General features: G+C 39.7%; 1 protein-coding gene across 7 annotated transcripts in view; it reads right to left on the bottom strand.

Annotated features, from left to right (window-relative positions):
* Positions 1 to 2,340: 2,340 nt before the first annotated feature.
* LUZP2 (leucine zipper protein 2) overlaps positions 2,341 to 18,537 on the bottom strand; it is a 304,222-nt gene continuing 288,025 nt past the window's right edge. For all 7 annotated transcript variants that reach the window (XM_075567272.1, XM_075567271.1, XM_075567278.1 and 4 more), the window contains 3 exons: positions 15,110 to 15,202; positions 3,256 to 3,333; positions 2,341 to 2,475 (listed from right to left, as the gene is read on the bottom strand). In XM_075567272.1, the coding sequence (XP_075423387.1) occupies positions 2,371 to 2,475; positions 3,256 to 3,333; positions 15,110 to 15,202 (276 nt within the window). In that variant the 3' untranslated portion in view covers positions 2,341 to 2,370. The remainder of the gene's footprint in view (positions 2,476 to 3,255; positions 3,334 to 15,109; positions 15,203 to 18,537) is intronic.

Here is an 18,537-nt window from a genome sequence, read left to right as displayed (position 1 = left end):
ACCCGATAAATTATTACCGTAATTTTGATGAATACCATCTTAAAATTGCGGTAATAACACCAGTATTTAATTGTTTTTTATCTGGGTGCGATATTAACTCCCCTTTTGCAGAGTTTGATGTATCGGGGGGCAGAATGTTTTTCCATGATTGCTCCCTCAATCATCATACGTTTAGGGTCTGCTACACTTGCCATGATGATGAAGCTCCATGTATAAGAATAATAATACCCGTTACAAGTTTGAGGCCCACACATCATTGCTATTTTAGATTTAGATTGCTACAAATGTAAACCATTGGGTGTAAACTCATTGCTTTTGTGCAGTTATGAAACAGCTGTGTGTGATACCTTGTTCTGGTTTTTGGATTTCTTAATAAAGATGTTCATTAAAAAAAAAAAAAAACCAGTAGTGGATTAAATTGAAATTTCAGGTATTACAATGAAAATATGCTGATGCGTTACAGATCGCTGCAGGACAATTGGTCACAGCAAAATGCTGCCGATGTTTAGCTGCCACACACCTCACCACTGGGACATCTCTCCACCAGCCACTTAACCAACATTGTACTGTAATCCCTAACCTTAACCCTTACCCTAAAACTCCCGATCTTAACCTTTAATACCAACGCTACCCACTACCCTGAAAACCTTAACCCCTTACCCTAAAACTCCCGATCTTAACCTTTAATACCAACGCTACCCACTACCCTGAAAACCTTAACCCCTTACCCTAAAACCCCTTACTCTAAACCACTTACCCTAAACCCTTTACCATAAAAACCTAACCCCTTACCCTAAAACCCCTTACCCTAAAACCCCTTACTCTAAACCACTTACCCTAAACCCTTTACCATAAAAACCTAACCCCTTACCCTAAAACCCCTTATCATAAACCTTTTACCCTAAACTCCTTACCATAAAAACCTAACCCCTTACCCTAAAATCCTTTAATCTAAACCCTTACCCTCAACCCCTTACTCTAAACCCCTTACTCTAAACCCCTTACCCTAAACTCCTTACCATAAAAACCTAACCCCTTACCCTAAAATCCCTTAATCTAAACCCTTACTTTAAACCCCTTACACTAAACCCCTAACCCTAAAACCACTTACTCTAAAACCCTTACCATAAACCCCTTACACTAAACCCCTTACCCTAAACCCTTTAACCTAAACCCTTACCCTAAAAGCCCTTACCCTAAAACCCATACTCTAAAAACCTAACCCCTTACCCTAAAACCCCTATCCTTAACCCCTAACCTTTACCGCTAAAACCTCTTAAATTAACTTACCTTATTGGCAAAATGGCTGGTGGTGAGTGTCCAGCCATGAAGCAATTGTCGCGATGGGTCCCTCGGTGACCAAACGCCGGTGGAGACTTGGTTGTGACAACACAGCCATGTAAGGAGAATGGAGTTTGTCTTGTTTCTGATGGCCTAGGAATGTAAGGGTTAACTTTCAGTGTGTAACGTGTTTAGGTTAAATGCTTACTGTTACTGTAATAATTGTGAGTTTTAAACAGCTTCAGTGACTGCTTCAGTGCAGAAACTGCTTCAGCTTAGTTTCTCTTTTTCAGTGACTGCCTTAGTCAAGTTCTTAGTAAACACTTACTGGTACTCAAATAGTTAAAGTTCCAGTGAATGTGTTAGTTTCGGTAGCGGACGGCACATAAGCTTTGTCCTGGGAATAGGACAGTAGAACCTCACCCGTTACAAACTTGACAGCGACTACTGTATTTGTGCCCGAGACAACTGAGGAGAGATGTGTTGGGTCCCTGGTCGACCAAATATGGTATCCTGATTGCTGTTAGCTGTTTACCTGAAGCTAAGTATCAATAAACAAATCTAACTAACAAGTGGTGTGGCTGTGTCTATGTGTATTTTCGTGGGTGATATTGACAATCCGAACAAGCATTGTTTCCTGTCAGTACAGACCGCGACCAAAATAGCATATTCTTCTTCTTCAGACTGCTTTAAAATCTTCTTCTATCATGTACAAAGACTTAAACAGTTTCTGTCTGAATAACATCTGTTTTAGTTATAGCTGTACTCAGAAATAAAATCTCTTAATACCAATGTGTATAAAACAGATTTATAGTATGCAAAAAAAAACAAAAAAACAATCTACTACAACATTTTTCAAAATGTCAACTGTCTTACAAAGCTTTTCTTCAAACATCCAATTCTATTTGATTATTGCTAAAAACCTATTAACAAATCTATTATTGTTTGAACTTTTTCAAGACTAGTTTACAAACATTCATAATTTAGTGGGAAAATAACATGCACTAGAAACTTAGTACATCTCCATGCTTTTCGGACTAAAAAGAAACTGAAGACGACTGAAAGTTATAAACTTTTTGTGACTTTATTTTAAAGTGATTTTTCTCCCGTAATATTCATATTTCCATCATTGCTCCTGTGCTCATCTGTTGACTTTTTATCTTCAGGTTTGATCCAGGGAGGTCCATGTAATTGCTGGTAAGGAAAAAAAAGGGGGGGATTAAAAGGACATATTTAATAATGATCCGCACACTCAGATTACAATTCATGGAATGGATATACAGTTCAGAATAAGCGCAAAATAGATGACAGGAACACATTCTTGATCATGTATCAACCCAATAAAAACCCTAATGTTGACAAATTCACAATTTTCTCATTTGGGTTTATCAAATATAATAATACCTTTATTGCACATTCCTCCCAATGGGACGCAAAGCACTTCTGTTATGTAATAGTGAACACTGTATGCAGTGCATATGATTTCTACAAACAAAGTCCCTAACCAGATGAACTAACAATCTATGTTTTTGGTGCCTGAGGCACAGGGAGGTAAAGTGACTGGCCCAAGGTCGCAAGGAGCTAACACCAGGAATTGAACTCTGTGTCACCACCTTTTCACATCACTATGAGAGTTGTGCGCTGTTTGTTCTTTTTTTCTATTCCGTAGATACTTATCTGCAAACTAGGTGCCAGTAGTCTGCTCGGCTACCAGGGTTCACTTTGTGTCTGCTGTTCAGATATTTCCAGCCCTGCGGGCCAATAGGAAGCAATTACATCATCGGTGCGGCTTCCTATTGGCCCATGTGACACGGGAGCCTCAAACCTGAAAGTCTTGCTTGCTGAGCTGGAGCAGCGACCGGACCTACTACAGAGTTAAGTATCCCCTGCTTCAATTCTATATTGGAATGCTTTTTAGCTGTCTAGTATTGCTCGTTTAAGGAGAAGCCACTACTTTAAAGAGAAGCATAGTACCTGAATACTTGGTTCTAATTCCGCACGCTTGTTTATCATTGTCGAATTGGTGTGATGTAATCTGCATATCTTTCCACCCTAAACAGAGCAGGAGTTAAAGTGAATAAGAAATTATGTAAAAACATCCGCTTTTAAAAAAAAATAAAAAATATGCAAAAATAACATAACGAAGCATGAAAAAAATGCTTAAATACATATAAAACCATTAAAAAAGCAATTAGGATACAACAACAAAAAGTTAAGACGTAATATAAAGATATGGTGAGGCACTCACACAAGTACAAAGGGATATCTTCAACTATACTAAACAGTGAGAGCCAATGAGATTACTATGGTGGTCATGGTAGCATAGTGTATATAATTATCTGCTGTATTAATATAATCTACATTTAAGCTCTATCAACCTTTAAGACCCACCTTAAAACACACCTGCTTAATGAAGCATTTGAGTAGCTCTGTGGCTAACACTATACACCTGATACATAAAGCTTGGCCCCTTGCAGATGCACTTACCAGAATGCCCTCCTACAGTATTTGTAAGTTCCTCTTGCCAATTAGATTGTAAGCTCTTCGGCGCAGGGACTCCTTTTCCTAAATGTTACTTTTATGTCTGAAGCACTTATTCCCATGATATGTTATTTGAATTATGTGGTATTTATATGATTGTCAATTGTATTACTACTGTGAAGCGCTATGTACATTAATGGTGCTATATAAATAAAGACATACATTACAACTTATCTTTCTACACAGATGGGAAGTCTTTATTCTGATAATCTTCATATGTAACTAGGCAGAAAGCATGCACTTCTCAGAACTGTGTATTGTTGTGCAATTTTCCCATCATTCCCATCAATACCTAATATGATGTATACATTGTATGTTTTAATGAGCTAGCTGTTTTCTCTCAGTTTATGAATTCATACATTGTAAGTCTATGGAGAAGATTCACTGACGTGCATGCGACAGGGGCAATTGAAAGGCGATCATTTGAACGGCCGTCAATGGACAATCATGGTTATTACTTGAGGCAGGCGATTTATTTATTTGTGGATTGGAATCTGACTTAGATCGGCCGGTTCCTTTGTACCGAGTAATCCGCAGATCACTCCCAAAAAGGCCAAACCGCCATTTTGAAGTTTTTTCTTCTTCGGAGACAGAAAACGATCTGTTTCCGGGAGGACTTTTAAGAATCTGAACATTGATAACATGAGAGGGAGAGCAGGAGAGAGACCTTTCAAATGTAATAAGAGTCGCCAGACGGATTTTAGTGGTCGGGATGGATTTTGTCATAATCATCCACAGAATTCCAGGAAACGGATTTGGAATGTTCCACCCATCCATGGTTATTACCTTGTGCTTGAAGTTTTTTCAAGGTTATGTAACAGGGTATGTCCCATAATACCTATCTTTCTCACATAGTCTATCTGTTATGTAAGCCCCTAGTATGTTCAGGGCAGAAACAGTTTAATCTATAGGCCAGTGACCCCCCCACCCCCCTTATGCCCCACTTGTAAGTGAAGGAAGTAAGGTGGTGACTCATGGCCTGTGTAAGCCTATGCAAGATTGGTACAGTCCATGAGCCCGCCCCTTCCTGAGCCTTTCAAGTTGGAGTATCACATTTAGTCAGTCTTGTGCTGGGAGGAGAAGAGAGCACAAGGGCTGTCAGGGAGCAGCGGGTGAACTTGACTGATAGGATCACTCTATTGAAACAACTGAAAACAGATTGGCAGCCGGAAGGTTTTTTCTCTACATGTCAGGTCTAATTTGTAATTCTATCAGCAATGCAAAGCATAATGAGCAATATCTACTAATAATATGGGCAATATGTTATACTAGCTCATTCATTCATTGTTATCTGTTTAAATCTCAAACCTTAATTTGACTATGAGAGACATCTCCTATAAATGAAATGTCAGCATATGGGGGGGGGGGGGGGGAAGTAACACCAAGAATGGTGTTTGCATAAAAGATCACACCTTATTTTACCTGCAAGGAATGCAGAACAAATCTAATGGCATAAAGGTTCATTCTTAAGTGGCTTTGATTTGATTTAAACTTGTGTCAATCCCCTGAAAATGCTTGAGAATATTTGTTAGGCATCTGTGTTCTCTGTTCCCGTGGGTCATTGTATAATACTAAGAGAGTATCCTCCTTAAATGTTGGCAATGTGCCTGTAAATACACTTAGGACAAAGCGGTTTGGAATTGTCAATTGTAAAATAAATGCATAGTTAAATACAGAGTTTAGTGGAATATGTTTTCAAGTGGTGTAATGTATATGTGGTCAATTCAACCCAACAACCAATTTTCATATTGTAATGGTGTGACTGATGAGGTCATTATGAATTTAGATGCTTCTGTTGCTAAGAAACATTTACATGATGGGGTTCAGTGCTCTATGCCTACTCGCTTCCTCCAAGAATGAATACCAGTAAGGCAGCAAAAAACAGGTAACTTTGGTACTGAACAACAGCTTGGCTAAGGACAGCTGTCATGTTCTACCCTGCAGTACCCATGCCTATCCAGTGGGACTGCTGCTGCTCTGCTAGCTCACTCAAGGAACATTCCAGACCCTGTAACCTGACACCTCTGCACCTGTGCTCTACTCTCAGCCTGCCTATATAAAGTTCCCCTTCCTGTCTGTCAGTGCCTGTTTACACTGGTTCCTCAGCTCCTGCTAGGTTCTTGTGTTAACGGCTGTTGCTATTGCTATACTCCTGTTCCAGTCTCCTCATTTCTGACCTCTGCTTGTGACCCTGACCATGCTATCTGCCTTCGACCTCTGCTTGTGACCCTGACCATGCTACCTGCTGCCTGCCTCCAACCTCTGCTTGGGACCCTGACCCCGCTACCTGCCACCTGCCTCTGACCTCTGCTTGTGACCCCGACCACGCTATCTGCCGCCTTCATCCAACCTCTGCTTGTGACCCCGACCACGCTCCCTGCTATTCCTGCCACTGGGATCCACCCCAGTCATAGAACAATCCTTGACAACAGCAAAGAACCAAACAATCAGGCATAAAAAGATGAGCCAAAGTTGCTGAAAGGTAACTGTTAACATATTTGGCAACTACAGTGTAACAATTATAGAGAACATGTAAAATACTGCTTTCAGTCTTAAATGACAAATTTATGCAATATCCTAAATGTGTGTTTTTTTTAAGTAAATCAGTTCTGTAGTCTTAGTTAAAACTTACTATATATTTTTTATATATTTTTTTTAAAGTCAACTCGTAGTGCCATTTTTAGTGAGTTTTAATATACTGAGCATCGTTTGATTTCTATAGCTGGTGTTAGCACACCTCGAAAATAGCACACCTCCCCAGCTGTGCAAGATTTTTGCAACACTTTCCTGTTTGTGATCATTTGTTGCCAATGTTGTCAGCACTTTGAGCTGTTACCTTAGTAATATCAGGATACATTTTAACTGTTAAGTTACACCGACTGAAGGATTGGTTGAAACAGAAAGGCGGCCATTTAGTGAACCCTGGGAAGCAGGATCTTTGCTGATCGATCAAGGAAGAACTAATCGATCGGCAGCTTAGGTAATTAATGTTCGAGAAAGGTGTTCAAAGGCGGCATATATTAAAATATATATATATATATATATATATATATATATATATATATTTAAGTGCTGCTTGGATTGCCTCTTTAATTTTAGCCATTTTTGTGTTTTCTTTTCTTGTTCTGAGACCCATATATCATAATCTCAGCTAAATCATGAGATATGGAATCATGTCTGTGTGCAAATACTCAATCACTTCATTCAGATTCAGTTGAGATTTTTGCTTAATGTAACTCCAGAAAGTGTCTCACCCAAACGCTAATCCCAACTTTGTAAAAAAATCCTCATAATTCACCTAATTCTATTATTACTGCTGTGACCTTTTCAGGTGCATTGATCTGCCTGAGAGGTGGAGAGCTAAAGGCCTTACTTGTCGCATGGGGAATTAGTTATTGTGATTTAAGCTTTCAATATTTCCTGCTGCAGCAAGCTAATTGATTGCACCTTAGTCCTTGCCTACTGTATACAGATTATAGTGTTCTGCATCCTGATGATCTGTGCTATAACCACCATTCTCCCTGCTCCTCCTACATCACTACTCTCCCTATTATGGACCTCTATTTATGTTACAAACTATATATACACTCCCGCACTTTGATATATTCGTAGCAATAGGAAATGTATAACCACTGCTCAACCTTAATATTCAAATCACATAGGTAAAAAGTGGTGCATGGGAAATAGTCACATTATGTGTAGGAATGGTCTAAGATGACCAACAGAGAAGAAATCCCATAAGGTTGCACTCAACTAAATTATAACTCTGAGTAAATAGAACTAATTTGCAAGCCATATGGGTTACCAGAAGGTTAAAACACAAAACAAAAAATTATTTAATATTACATAAATTTACTCTTCTATTTGAAATCTATTTATAGTTTTAGCTTATATATAAAAGTTATCTTAAAATTCTCTAAAGAAAGCAGCGACGGAGCAGGTCAGCAAACCCTGGTGTGGGTGTATAAGTATAGGACAAATGTTTGTAATCAATATACTATCACGACGGTCCTATATGTTGGTATAAGTGCATAAATACAGAACTAATCAATATAAGTCTGTATATAGTGCAATAAACAGTGTGGAAATAGGCTTGAGTATGCCTAGCTAAATACACTTCATATACTAAGACTGGCTTATATATGCCCAAGACCGTCTCCGATGCGTCACTACACAGGTTGCATCTATATTCCCATAAAGTGTATACTCCTCAAAGATGGGACATGGTACTCCTTGAGTGTGCAACGTGTCTATAGTGCGCTAAATATCACCCGTTTTCGCGATGTAACCCGTCAGTTACTGGGGATGCCTCCCGCTCCGTCTTCAAGCTCCGAGACAGAAACTGGCTGACGTCATCGGTCTGCGCGTCACAGGGTGTCAGGCGACGCGCAGACCGATGACGTCAGCTAGTTTCTGTCTCGGAGCTTGAAGACGGAGCGGGAGGCATCCCAAGTAACTGACGGGTTACATCGCGAAAACGGGTGATATTTAGCGCACTATAGACACGTTGCACACTCAAGGAGTACTATGTCCCATCTTTGAGGAGTATACACTTTATGGGAATATAGATGCAACCTGTGTAGTGACGCATCGGAGACGGTCTTGGGCATATATCAGCCAGTCTTAGTGTATGAAGTGTATTTAGCTAGGCATACTCAAGCCTATTTCCACACTGTTTATTGCACTATATACAGACTTATATTGATTAGTTCTGTATTTATGCACTTATACCAACATATAGGACCGTCGTGATAGTATATTGATTACAAACATTTGTCCTATACTTATACACCCACACCAGGGTTTGCTGACCTGCTCCATCGCTGCTTTCTTTAGAGAATTTTAAGATAACTTTTATATATAAGCTAAAACTATAAATAGATTTCAATTAGAAGAGTAAATTTATGTAATATTAAAAAAAAAATTGTTTTGTGTTTTAACCTTCTGGTAACCCATATGGCTTGCAAATTAGTTCTATTTACTCAGAATTATAATTTAGTTGAGTGCAACCTTATGGGATTTCTTCTCTGTTGGTCATCTTAGACCATTCCTACACATATATTCATAGCAAGTCAGCTAAAGCTTGACTAGACCTGTCCAATTGGTATGACTTTGTGAACAACTGTGCAATTACTCAACTATTGCATCGGTACAAAGCCAACCATCCAAAATGTGCACATCTCTTATAAAAGAATAGAATGCAACATTTTTTACAGCCTAAAAGGTTAACATTTTTGTACACTGTTGTTGTTGTAATGGGTAGACCTGTACACAAAGATCCTGGTGCATGGGAATTATGTACTAGGACTTCAATATTACACATTAACGCGGAACAGAAAAATTTATCTTACGGCATTGTGTACTGTACTGGCATCAAGTGTAAGAAAATGATCAGTGCTAATCTCCAGAGATATTGGATTGAACTGACACTTGGAAAAAGAAAAGCTTCTTGAACCAGGCAGGGTTCACTGTCCCCCCCATCCCCCCCAGAGCATTAAAATTCAATGTGCAGGTCATATGGCCCATTACATACTGATATTTTTTTGGAAACAATTCATGTGTGAAAGTGTCAAAATTGGCAACATTTTGCATAATTTGATTTAATGCAAAAAAAAACCCCACTCAAACAGAGAAATTGTGAAACATTTCTTATAAAGCACGTTTGAGTACATTGGCATATCTCTAGTCTTGGTGCTTGGATGTCTCAGTGTTATTCTGTGCGGTGCAATGTTTGTATCACGTGTATGGCATTGCTACAGTTCTTACACAGTGACACAAGTCCAGAGAAAATAAACATGTTGTAGCCAGTGTCTTATTTTTGCATTCAAAATTCTGCTCTTTACTATGTTAGGCCTTAATTATACCAAGAGCTGCAGGGCGGCAGCGCTATCCTGGGACGTCACCCTGCGTTGCCGCCGAGCGGCATCTTGATTATACCAGGGAGACAGAGCAGAGGTGGTTGGATGTGTGACAGAGGCGTGGCCATGAGCGGTCCGCCCTCATTGGCTGAACCGCTCACGTGACACGGCCGTCGCCAGAGGTAAACAAATTTGGAAGTCTCTTCCCCAGCTGTTCCGCTTTGCAGTACAGCGCACCACGACCGTCACCATCGGTATGAGCACTTTAATTGTATTTATGCTAGTTCTTTTGGCGCCGCTCCTCACGATGCCGCACGCGTTTTTCGGTATAATCACGGCCTTAGTGCAGGGGTGCTCAACTCAAGTCCCCCCCCCACAGGTAAGGTTTTCAGGATATACCTGCTTCAGCACAGGTGGCTCACTAAGTCCCTGCTTAAGCACAGGTGGCTCAATCAGGGGCTCAGTCTTTGACTGAGCCTCTGATTGAGCCGCCTGTGCTGAAGCTGGGATAACCTTAAAACCTGACCTGTTGGGGGAGTGGGGTGGGGGCTTGAAGACTACAGTTGAGCACCCCTGTGATAGAGAATAACGATGGTGGGTGAAGGAACATGATACATGTTAGGGCACCAGTCTGTGAAGTGCAAGATATCAGTCTACGACGTTAAGCGAAGGACTTAATTTCCCTCAGGTACCAAACATTGTTTCTGTACAGCTTCATCATTTACCGAGATGTGTGCACAGGTGAAGAGCAATGAGTGTTTCATCTATTTTTGCCCTGTATCAATTGCGCTATGGGTTCTGATTATTGTAGGGTGTCATACTGTTTATTGGACCAATATTAAAGTTAATGATAGATGTTGTTGTAATGGGTAGACCTGTACACAAAGATCCTGGTGCATGGGAATTATGTACTAGGACTTCAATATTACACATTAACGCGGAACAGAAAAATGTATTTTACGGCATTGTGTACTGTACTGGCATCAAGTGTTAGAAAATGATCAGTGCTAATCTCCAGAGATATTGGATTGAACTGCCATGGGGGATGCAACTTCAATTGATCCTCCTGAAATCAATGTCATGGCAGAAGAGCCTTTTGTGATACTTGCCACACACTGTAGCTCTTTGAACCCGCTACCCCACATCAATTATGGGGATAAACAAAAAACGGAATAAACATGAATTCTAAATATCAGCTGTAAGTTTTGAAGTTTAATATTTCAGAGACCTCACTCCGAGCTACATTTTAATCTGCAAAGACATACTGAACATTGCAGCTAAAAAACTAATTCATTGCGCTCGCTGAATTTACAGTACTTACAGAGTATTTACAGTACTTACAGAGTATTTACAGTACTTACAGAGTATTTACAGTACTTACAGCGTATTTACAGTACTTTGTAAATAACTAAATGGTGGCCCTGGGATTTCAAACCGTAAACGTAGTCCTTAAAGGGCTTAATAAACTTGTAGGTATCTCCCCATTTCAGTCAATGAAGTATGAAAATAAATATGTAGAAACACTACAGATTATCTCCTCAGGGTGGCGCAAACTATCCCCCCTGCACCCAGCATTATAGGCCCCCAGGCAAAGCAGTGCACTGGGCCCGGCCTACACAACCACTCACAGGAATAAAAATGTAAACCGTTAATTGTCTCCCGCGAATCCGTTACAATATTCTGCTTCCATAACATTGCAAGCAATAAAAACGGCCACATTTCTCTCGCGAATGCAGACACGCCAACTCTCAGCTACAAATCGTCATTTTTCTCCTTCTACCGAGTTAGCGGGAGATTTGAGTGTTGAGGCGGGTGATCGGAAAATTAGTGTTAAATTCTGGTCTGTGCATAGATTAGCGTGGGGCCCTTATTCTCGTGGGGCCCCTGGGCAACTGCCCAGCGTGCCCATGCGTTGACGGCACTGGCTGCACCCTCCTGCCTGCTCTCCTCCACTCCTTACCTCGTCTTCGGCGCCAAATGAAGCAGCGGGGTCACATGACCCCCAGCGGCATTTGATGCCATGTTGCCGTCGCTGAAGACAATTAAGGGAAGTTACAGATGCCTCACGCAATCCTCCGGCATTAAAATGCCTTGGAGAAGAATGTGGGGCCTCTACAGCCGCCGCGCCACCCCCCTGGAAAATCTTGCGCCCCCCAGTTTGCGCACCCCTGGTCTACCTGACAAATTGAAGAAGTAGCAGTATGTTTCGAAATGCTAGATACATTTATATCACTATTTGTCTGAGATACATAAATTGAAGACCAATTCCAAATACTAAGTTTTTTTCTAACACATGCTCATACATTTAATAAACGATGTGTTATTCTCAGTGATGTTTTCCTGATTTATGTAATGTCAGTTTATTGAGGTGAACATTGGATTAATTTACGGTCGACTGGCGACAAAAAAAAAAAAAAAAAAAGGATGAGCTTAAGACATCAATCACATACAACAATCTTCATATTTATCTCTGGCATTTTACAGTTCTTTACAACCCATAAGAAGGGCGGAAAATGGAAGAATTGTGCATTTCGAAATGTCTGAGAAGGTCACACAGACTTTCATTGAGTATATCATGTTCTCCTGATGGATTTGAACAAAAGGTCAGGCAGAATCTGGACTTGCTTTCAAAATATTGACTCTATTATTAGAGGTTTCTAATGTCATCACAGCCTACATGCTCACATTCATGTTTTATATTATTTTAAGCCTTGTAGACTGCAGTAAGTATATTCTGTTTGACTTCTGAGCCCTCTCTACTACCCTTATCTCCCTTGCCGCGCCTGTTGCTTACAGTACAACGTTCTCTGATTCCAAACCACTTCCCGTCTTTGCCCTTTCTGCTGCTTCACAATAATCATGTCACATTATCTGTGCCTCTCTTCTTTTATGGAATTGATCCTAACATTCAAATGTGTTGTGCATGATAATTCCCTCCATTACCAGAGGGTGTTTGAATGAGAGCTGTGTGAAACTTTCACCCAGGTTCACAAACCAGGTGAAATTGGCCCTTTTTCAGATGGGAAAAATTAGCCTTTTGGAGGAGAGAGAGTAGCATTTTCATTACAATTTTGCTTCCCTATGAGACGTTTTGCCGAGCTTCAAAGTGCTAATATTGTTACAAAATGAGCTGTAATCCCAAAATTGTATAACACATATTTTATGCAGCAAATATTCACATTGAGTTTTTGAACCTTGTAAAATTGGCCCTTTTTGCTGCAAAAAGGGCACAAATCTGTCGGAGCTCAGTCACAGTATGGTCAAAACTCGCCAAGAATTTAAAATATTCATGCCACTATAAGTCCCATTCAGAGACTGAAATATGGGTTTTGCTAGTGAGCAGAACATGCTTAGTGAATCCCTTTGGAATTGTGACTGAGCCATAATTCACTGGAAGAACCAGCAAACTGGTGGTGGATGTGTGACAAAAAAAAAGTCTGCGAATGCATGTAGGAAAGTTTCTCACATCTGTGTCTGAGTCCCCTCCCTCCCTATTTAGTGAACCCCCGAGCCGAATCTTCGCCGATTAATCAGAAAAGAACGGATCGGTCAGCAACATAGCAAATTAATTATCATTGTGTTGATTGTATTGATGCACATATTAAAAGTAAATATACAAATTAAACATTTGTAAAAAAATGGCAGCTTGGACTGCTGCTTTAAAATACAGAAAACTGCAGAAAATAACGACTTGGTCCATCAAGCGTGCCCATTTCTTATCTGCTGTTAGACCTCAGACTGTTCGATCCTATGTTGGTTTCATATTTAAGATAGCCTACAGTATGTCTATTTAAAACATGTTAGCCGTAATGGTCCCCATCCGGTCATCGGAGTCTAAACAGAATACACTTTCTTTCCCTGTATAACACAAGTTTTTTTAGGCAGGCTGTGCCTATCGTACACTAGTTTTAGACCAAGAGATTCCATTGATGCAAAACCCCTCAAGGACCCCAGGGGCCAATAACAAATTCCTTAATGGACAATGGTTAGGATTCATCAAGCTGCACTGTGTGGGCATCAGGCTCAATCAATTCAGGTCAGTGGCAGTTTTTGCCGTAGAGTATGTGATATCTCGCATCACAGCTTGATGAATCGCGGCCAGTATACTGTACGTTTCACAAGAATTATCAACTGTGTTCACAAATATAAATACCAATTTTTATGAGTACGGTTACCATATTTCAGCCCCAACCAAAAAGAGTGCACAAAATCATGAAATAGCAGTACTCTATCCCTTACCACCATTTGGTGACCACCCAAAATAAAGACAAGAGCACAGACATACGGATCCCATGCACAGACAGAAACACGGACCTAATACATATACACATAGTTCCAGATACATCAAGCAATGGTAAGCAAAACTAGAGATTTTATCTCCAGAAATTAGGACTTTTTTTCTCTCAACTTGGATGCAAGTTGACAGAAAAATATCTTAATTTCTGTAGATAACATCTCCAGCTTTCCTTACCACTGCTTGATATATCTGGGCCATGGACCCCTGCACATACCGACATAAAGACAGTACACACACTCACACACACACTCACACACACACACACACCTCAGGAATTCATCCAGATGCTCACAGGTCTGTAAAAAAAAAAAAAAGTAAATTTCCGGGTAAAACCGGACGTCTGGTAACCCTTTTTATGAGTTATTTTGCTATTCTTATGGAATAACCCCATTTGGTGAATTAGGCCCTATATATTTAAACGTCTAAATGAGGTATTCTTTCTTGCTTTGTAGATCTTCAATCCGGCACCAACAGAGAAACTAAACGGTATATATTTTCCAGTGTCTTATTTTGGAGGGTCTGAAGTCCCAGAAGTTACACACTGACTTGGAAGTAATGTAAAGTGGCTGAACATTGGCAGCCATCAGATGTCACAGCTCATACTGTGCGATCTATAAACAGAAGGCTTTCTTTGTATCATCATTAGGGCTGAAGTCTACAAAAGGTTGGACAGCTGAATAACATAGAATAAATGTTTTGTCCTGCCGTCCAAATCTCACTCAGTATCAGGATCAAAGTTAAGCAATTATTATGAGCTAACAGAGATATGTATGCATCTCAGCGTGCTAATATAGTTTTTTGTATGCTAAAACTGTTATTAAATTCCACAGTAGCATACGCTTCAATCCCTACTGAGGACACCATATTTCAAAACTGATAAAGAATGCTGGATTTTTTTGATACCCAAGCTATATTATGTGCATGCTTCAGTGATAAAATAACAGATAGGATTGTTTCACGCAATGTCCTGTATCTACTAAGCAGTGTTATTCCATAAGACACCATCTGGCACTGAGAGAAACCTTAGAGCCTATTCAAGTGAAAGGGTCATAAGGTTTCTCATGGAATAGCATTGCTTAGTAAAGATGGGCCAATATGTTTTATTTTCACATAGTAGGTGGGCAATGCTTACATTTTGAGAGTCACAGCTCTTGCTGTGTTGATATTCTTTCATTGTCAGCTCACTGGAATGGGAGCTTGGGATAGACGAGACACTCTTTTGGCTCTGTAAAGGAAAAGAACAGAAAAGCAAACAGAATATTTAGTTCGTTCTAATGGAACAATGGGACAACAATAACTTACATAACACACTATAACCCTTTTAATGCCTAGAGGGAAAAATGTGAGTGTGAGTGCTTTCCCTTCATGGGAGCTGGAGGGAAAACTTCCTCGCCACTTCAGTCTCCGTGAACCTCTGCTCCAGCTGTGTTCTTACAGGTGCCTGATTGGAGCACTTGACGTGCGGAGTTGGGCTGCATGGAAATCTGGATTTCCTATCGCTTGCCCCAGCTTGAATCCTTCCAGTTGTGACTGTGCCCCAGTATGTATGCCCCTGCAAATGCATGCCCGAACTTGTGTTTGTATGGTATGTGTCAGTGCAAGCCCTATTTTAATGCACTTTGCCTATTATGGCCCTGTGGGTGCATGGTAACCCAGACTAACACTGTAACCTAAGTGTTTAAGTCCCAAAACGTTTCACTGTAAAATCTATTGTTAAAGACTCTGTAATACTGTATATGCATTTCCTTGTACTTGTCAGATTTCTCTTCTCATGCATCGTGCAGTCATACTATTGAGAAACATGTAAGTGCCTTTCAGAAAGTGAACTAGATTACATTGATTTTGATTCCCATGCCATTTTCAAAGCCCATTACTCGTGATAAAATAACTACTTTTCTATTCGAAATACATTTATCTGCACTGTAGAAGTTACATTGCTGCACTTATGAGCAAAAATGCTTAAACTGTTCTAAGAAAAAAAGAGTGTATATGGATTTTTTGGTGGTAAAATGGATTGTTTTTGGGGTAGCATTCATTTATTATAACTGTGTCCATAATGATCATCTTCCACTTCAATTTTACAGGAGAAAATGCACTTTTGTTTTTTAGTTTGATAGGTTGGTCCCAAAGTCTAAAGAGATCATTCATTTAGTTACATTGTGAGTGTGTTAAAAAAATTTTTTTCCATTAATAAATACTTAAATATAATTATAATCATTATAGAAACATCTCTGTATGGCTGTGGAATGTGATTAAAATTCTGGGCATTTTCATCCATCAGAATATTGATAGTTGTTGGAGGGAGAAAACCAGGCTTTTTGGTGAGAAATATGAAATGTTTAAGTCAATTTGTCACAGTGGCAAGGCCAAACTTTTTGTGGCATACAGTAAAGCAACCAAATGTGCACAGGAGGAAATGCTTCAAACTCTCTACGACCCAGATTCACAGAGCTTCATTACCTCAGGGCTCATAAAAATCTTGTTATCAAAATCAGTAAATAAACCAAGCTAATTATATGCAAAATCAGCTTCAAATAACATGGCAGCAAGCCAGTCTTACCCAAAGGTGGTGTTACTCCCATCCAGACTGTGAATAGGTGTTTACTTAAAGTTAAAAGACAGAAGACAAGAAAGGGAACATGATGTGTTAGTGCAAGACCTGTGCATTGGCGATTGCCAGGATTTGCAGTGTTCTGGAAAACCTGCCCTCTTGGATTTATTCTGGCTGCAATGTTGCAGTTGTCCACTGGGTGTAGCCCAAAAGAAACTACAACTCTCAGAGTCATTGCAGCCTAGAACTTTCCCACTTCCTCTTCTGCCCACTACTTAAACTCCAGGAAGTTGCTCATTCCTCATTATTCTGACTCATGCACACTGTGGCTAGTGAGTAGAGGCAGGCAGCTTAATGCAACCCCTACTCCATACAAGGGGAGACGTCTTATTTTGTGACTTGTTTATTTGGGCACACATTAATAAAAAGGGGAAAAGGTACAGAGGGAATACACACTAAGGGAATGGGAAGTAGTAGTAATAGGGATAGGTAAATAACAAAAGTTTTACCAGGAGAACAGGGGGAGATCTGAGCTGCAGGGAGGCAACTGTGAATGAGAGAGGACATGACAAAGGTCACAGGGGAAATAGCAGTAGGACTGCAGCAAATGGCAAGGGAAGGAGGAGCAGCCCTATTCAGAGAGAAGAGGTATTTCCATGGCAAAAGGGTGGAACCGAGGAAATGTTGACACAGGAGTCAGAATACAGGTGTTTCAAACTTTGTTTTCTCGCCGGCCCATGTCTATGTTCCATGCCCCAGTCTTATTCCCGTTTCCCAGTTCAGTTTGTTACCGTGATTGAAATCCTTTTTACCCAGGGTTACTTGTATCTGCCCTTAATTAAACCCCATTTGTTCTGAGTTCTGTCATTATCCCCAGTGCTCTGAGTTAGTGAAATCATACCTAACTGTGGTAGTAGCAGAGTAACTGGAAAATCATTCTATACACTCATCCAGACATTGTAAAATACCTTTTCCGGGTTCTGGAATGGGAGCTAGCTCAGTTCGGAAAGACCTACATAACATCTCGTTAAATCCCTGTGGATATGTATTGTTAGGGGGAAATTTTCTTTTACAAGCCATTAGCACCAACTACCATTATAATTAACATAATGCACTCTCCAGCCAAGAACACAACACGGCATTATTGAGCTTTGAAGATTCCCGTTAGCACTTAACAATTCACTAACTAAAGTTACTGTACATCGTCGTTAAGATAATAACGGAGCTTCGTGGATCTGGGTATAAATACTATATATATATATATATATATATATATATATATATATATATTCTTGCTGTACAAAGAGTTTGATAGATCCTCCGCCAAATAAAAGGTACTAGTTTCCAAGCTTGTCACATGATACAGATTTTTAGCCAGATACAGTATGTTTTACAGTTTTCTGACACAGAGAAAAGGTAACAAAAAAAAAAGAAGATTATGGACATTGCATGAAGCAAATCTGATTAAACATTTATCAAATCACAGAGTGATAAGCAAGTTGGTAAAAAGCAATCAGAATAAAAGTAACATTACATATCGATTCATGTTCAAAAAGCTTTTCTTATCATCAATTTCACTGCGCAAACACCGTTTTTGAGGCTCTCACCCTATAATTCTTTTTGCGATATGCTTACTTCAGAGGGATAAATTGCTCTGACATCATTACAGAATCACTTGAACCCTTGGGTATTTTAGTTATTTTTCAATTCTCTTTTCTATAAATGTGTTCTCCCATTCTGAAGATGGTCATTTTTATTTTCTTTAGCAGTTTTAAAACATCTTTAGCACTATCTACTTTTCTATAATCCATTTTCCTTGCTCCGTTACTTTTTTTTGTCTGGTTATTAGCTTTAAAAATCCCCTCTGGTCAAACACTTTATTTGAAGAGGTATTTTTGGTGATACTTAGGATAACCTTTAGAAGATGAAAGCAAAAGCCTTTTATATACTCCCCGGAATCCACCTCTTCAACCGATCAGCCATCCTCAACACGTTGGTTGCAAATGTGC

Source organism: Ascaphus truei, chromosome 12 (genome assembly GCF_040206685.1).
Source record: "Ascaphus truei isolate aAscTru1 chromosome 12, aAscTru1.hap1, whole genome shotgun sequence".
NCBI lineage: Eukaryota > Metazoa > Chordata > Amphibia > Anura > Ascaphidae > Ascaphus > Ascaphus truei.
The sequence above is the reverse complement of the archived record's forward strand: the minus strand, read 5'-3'. Positions and strand labels throughout refer to the sequence as shown.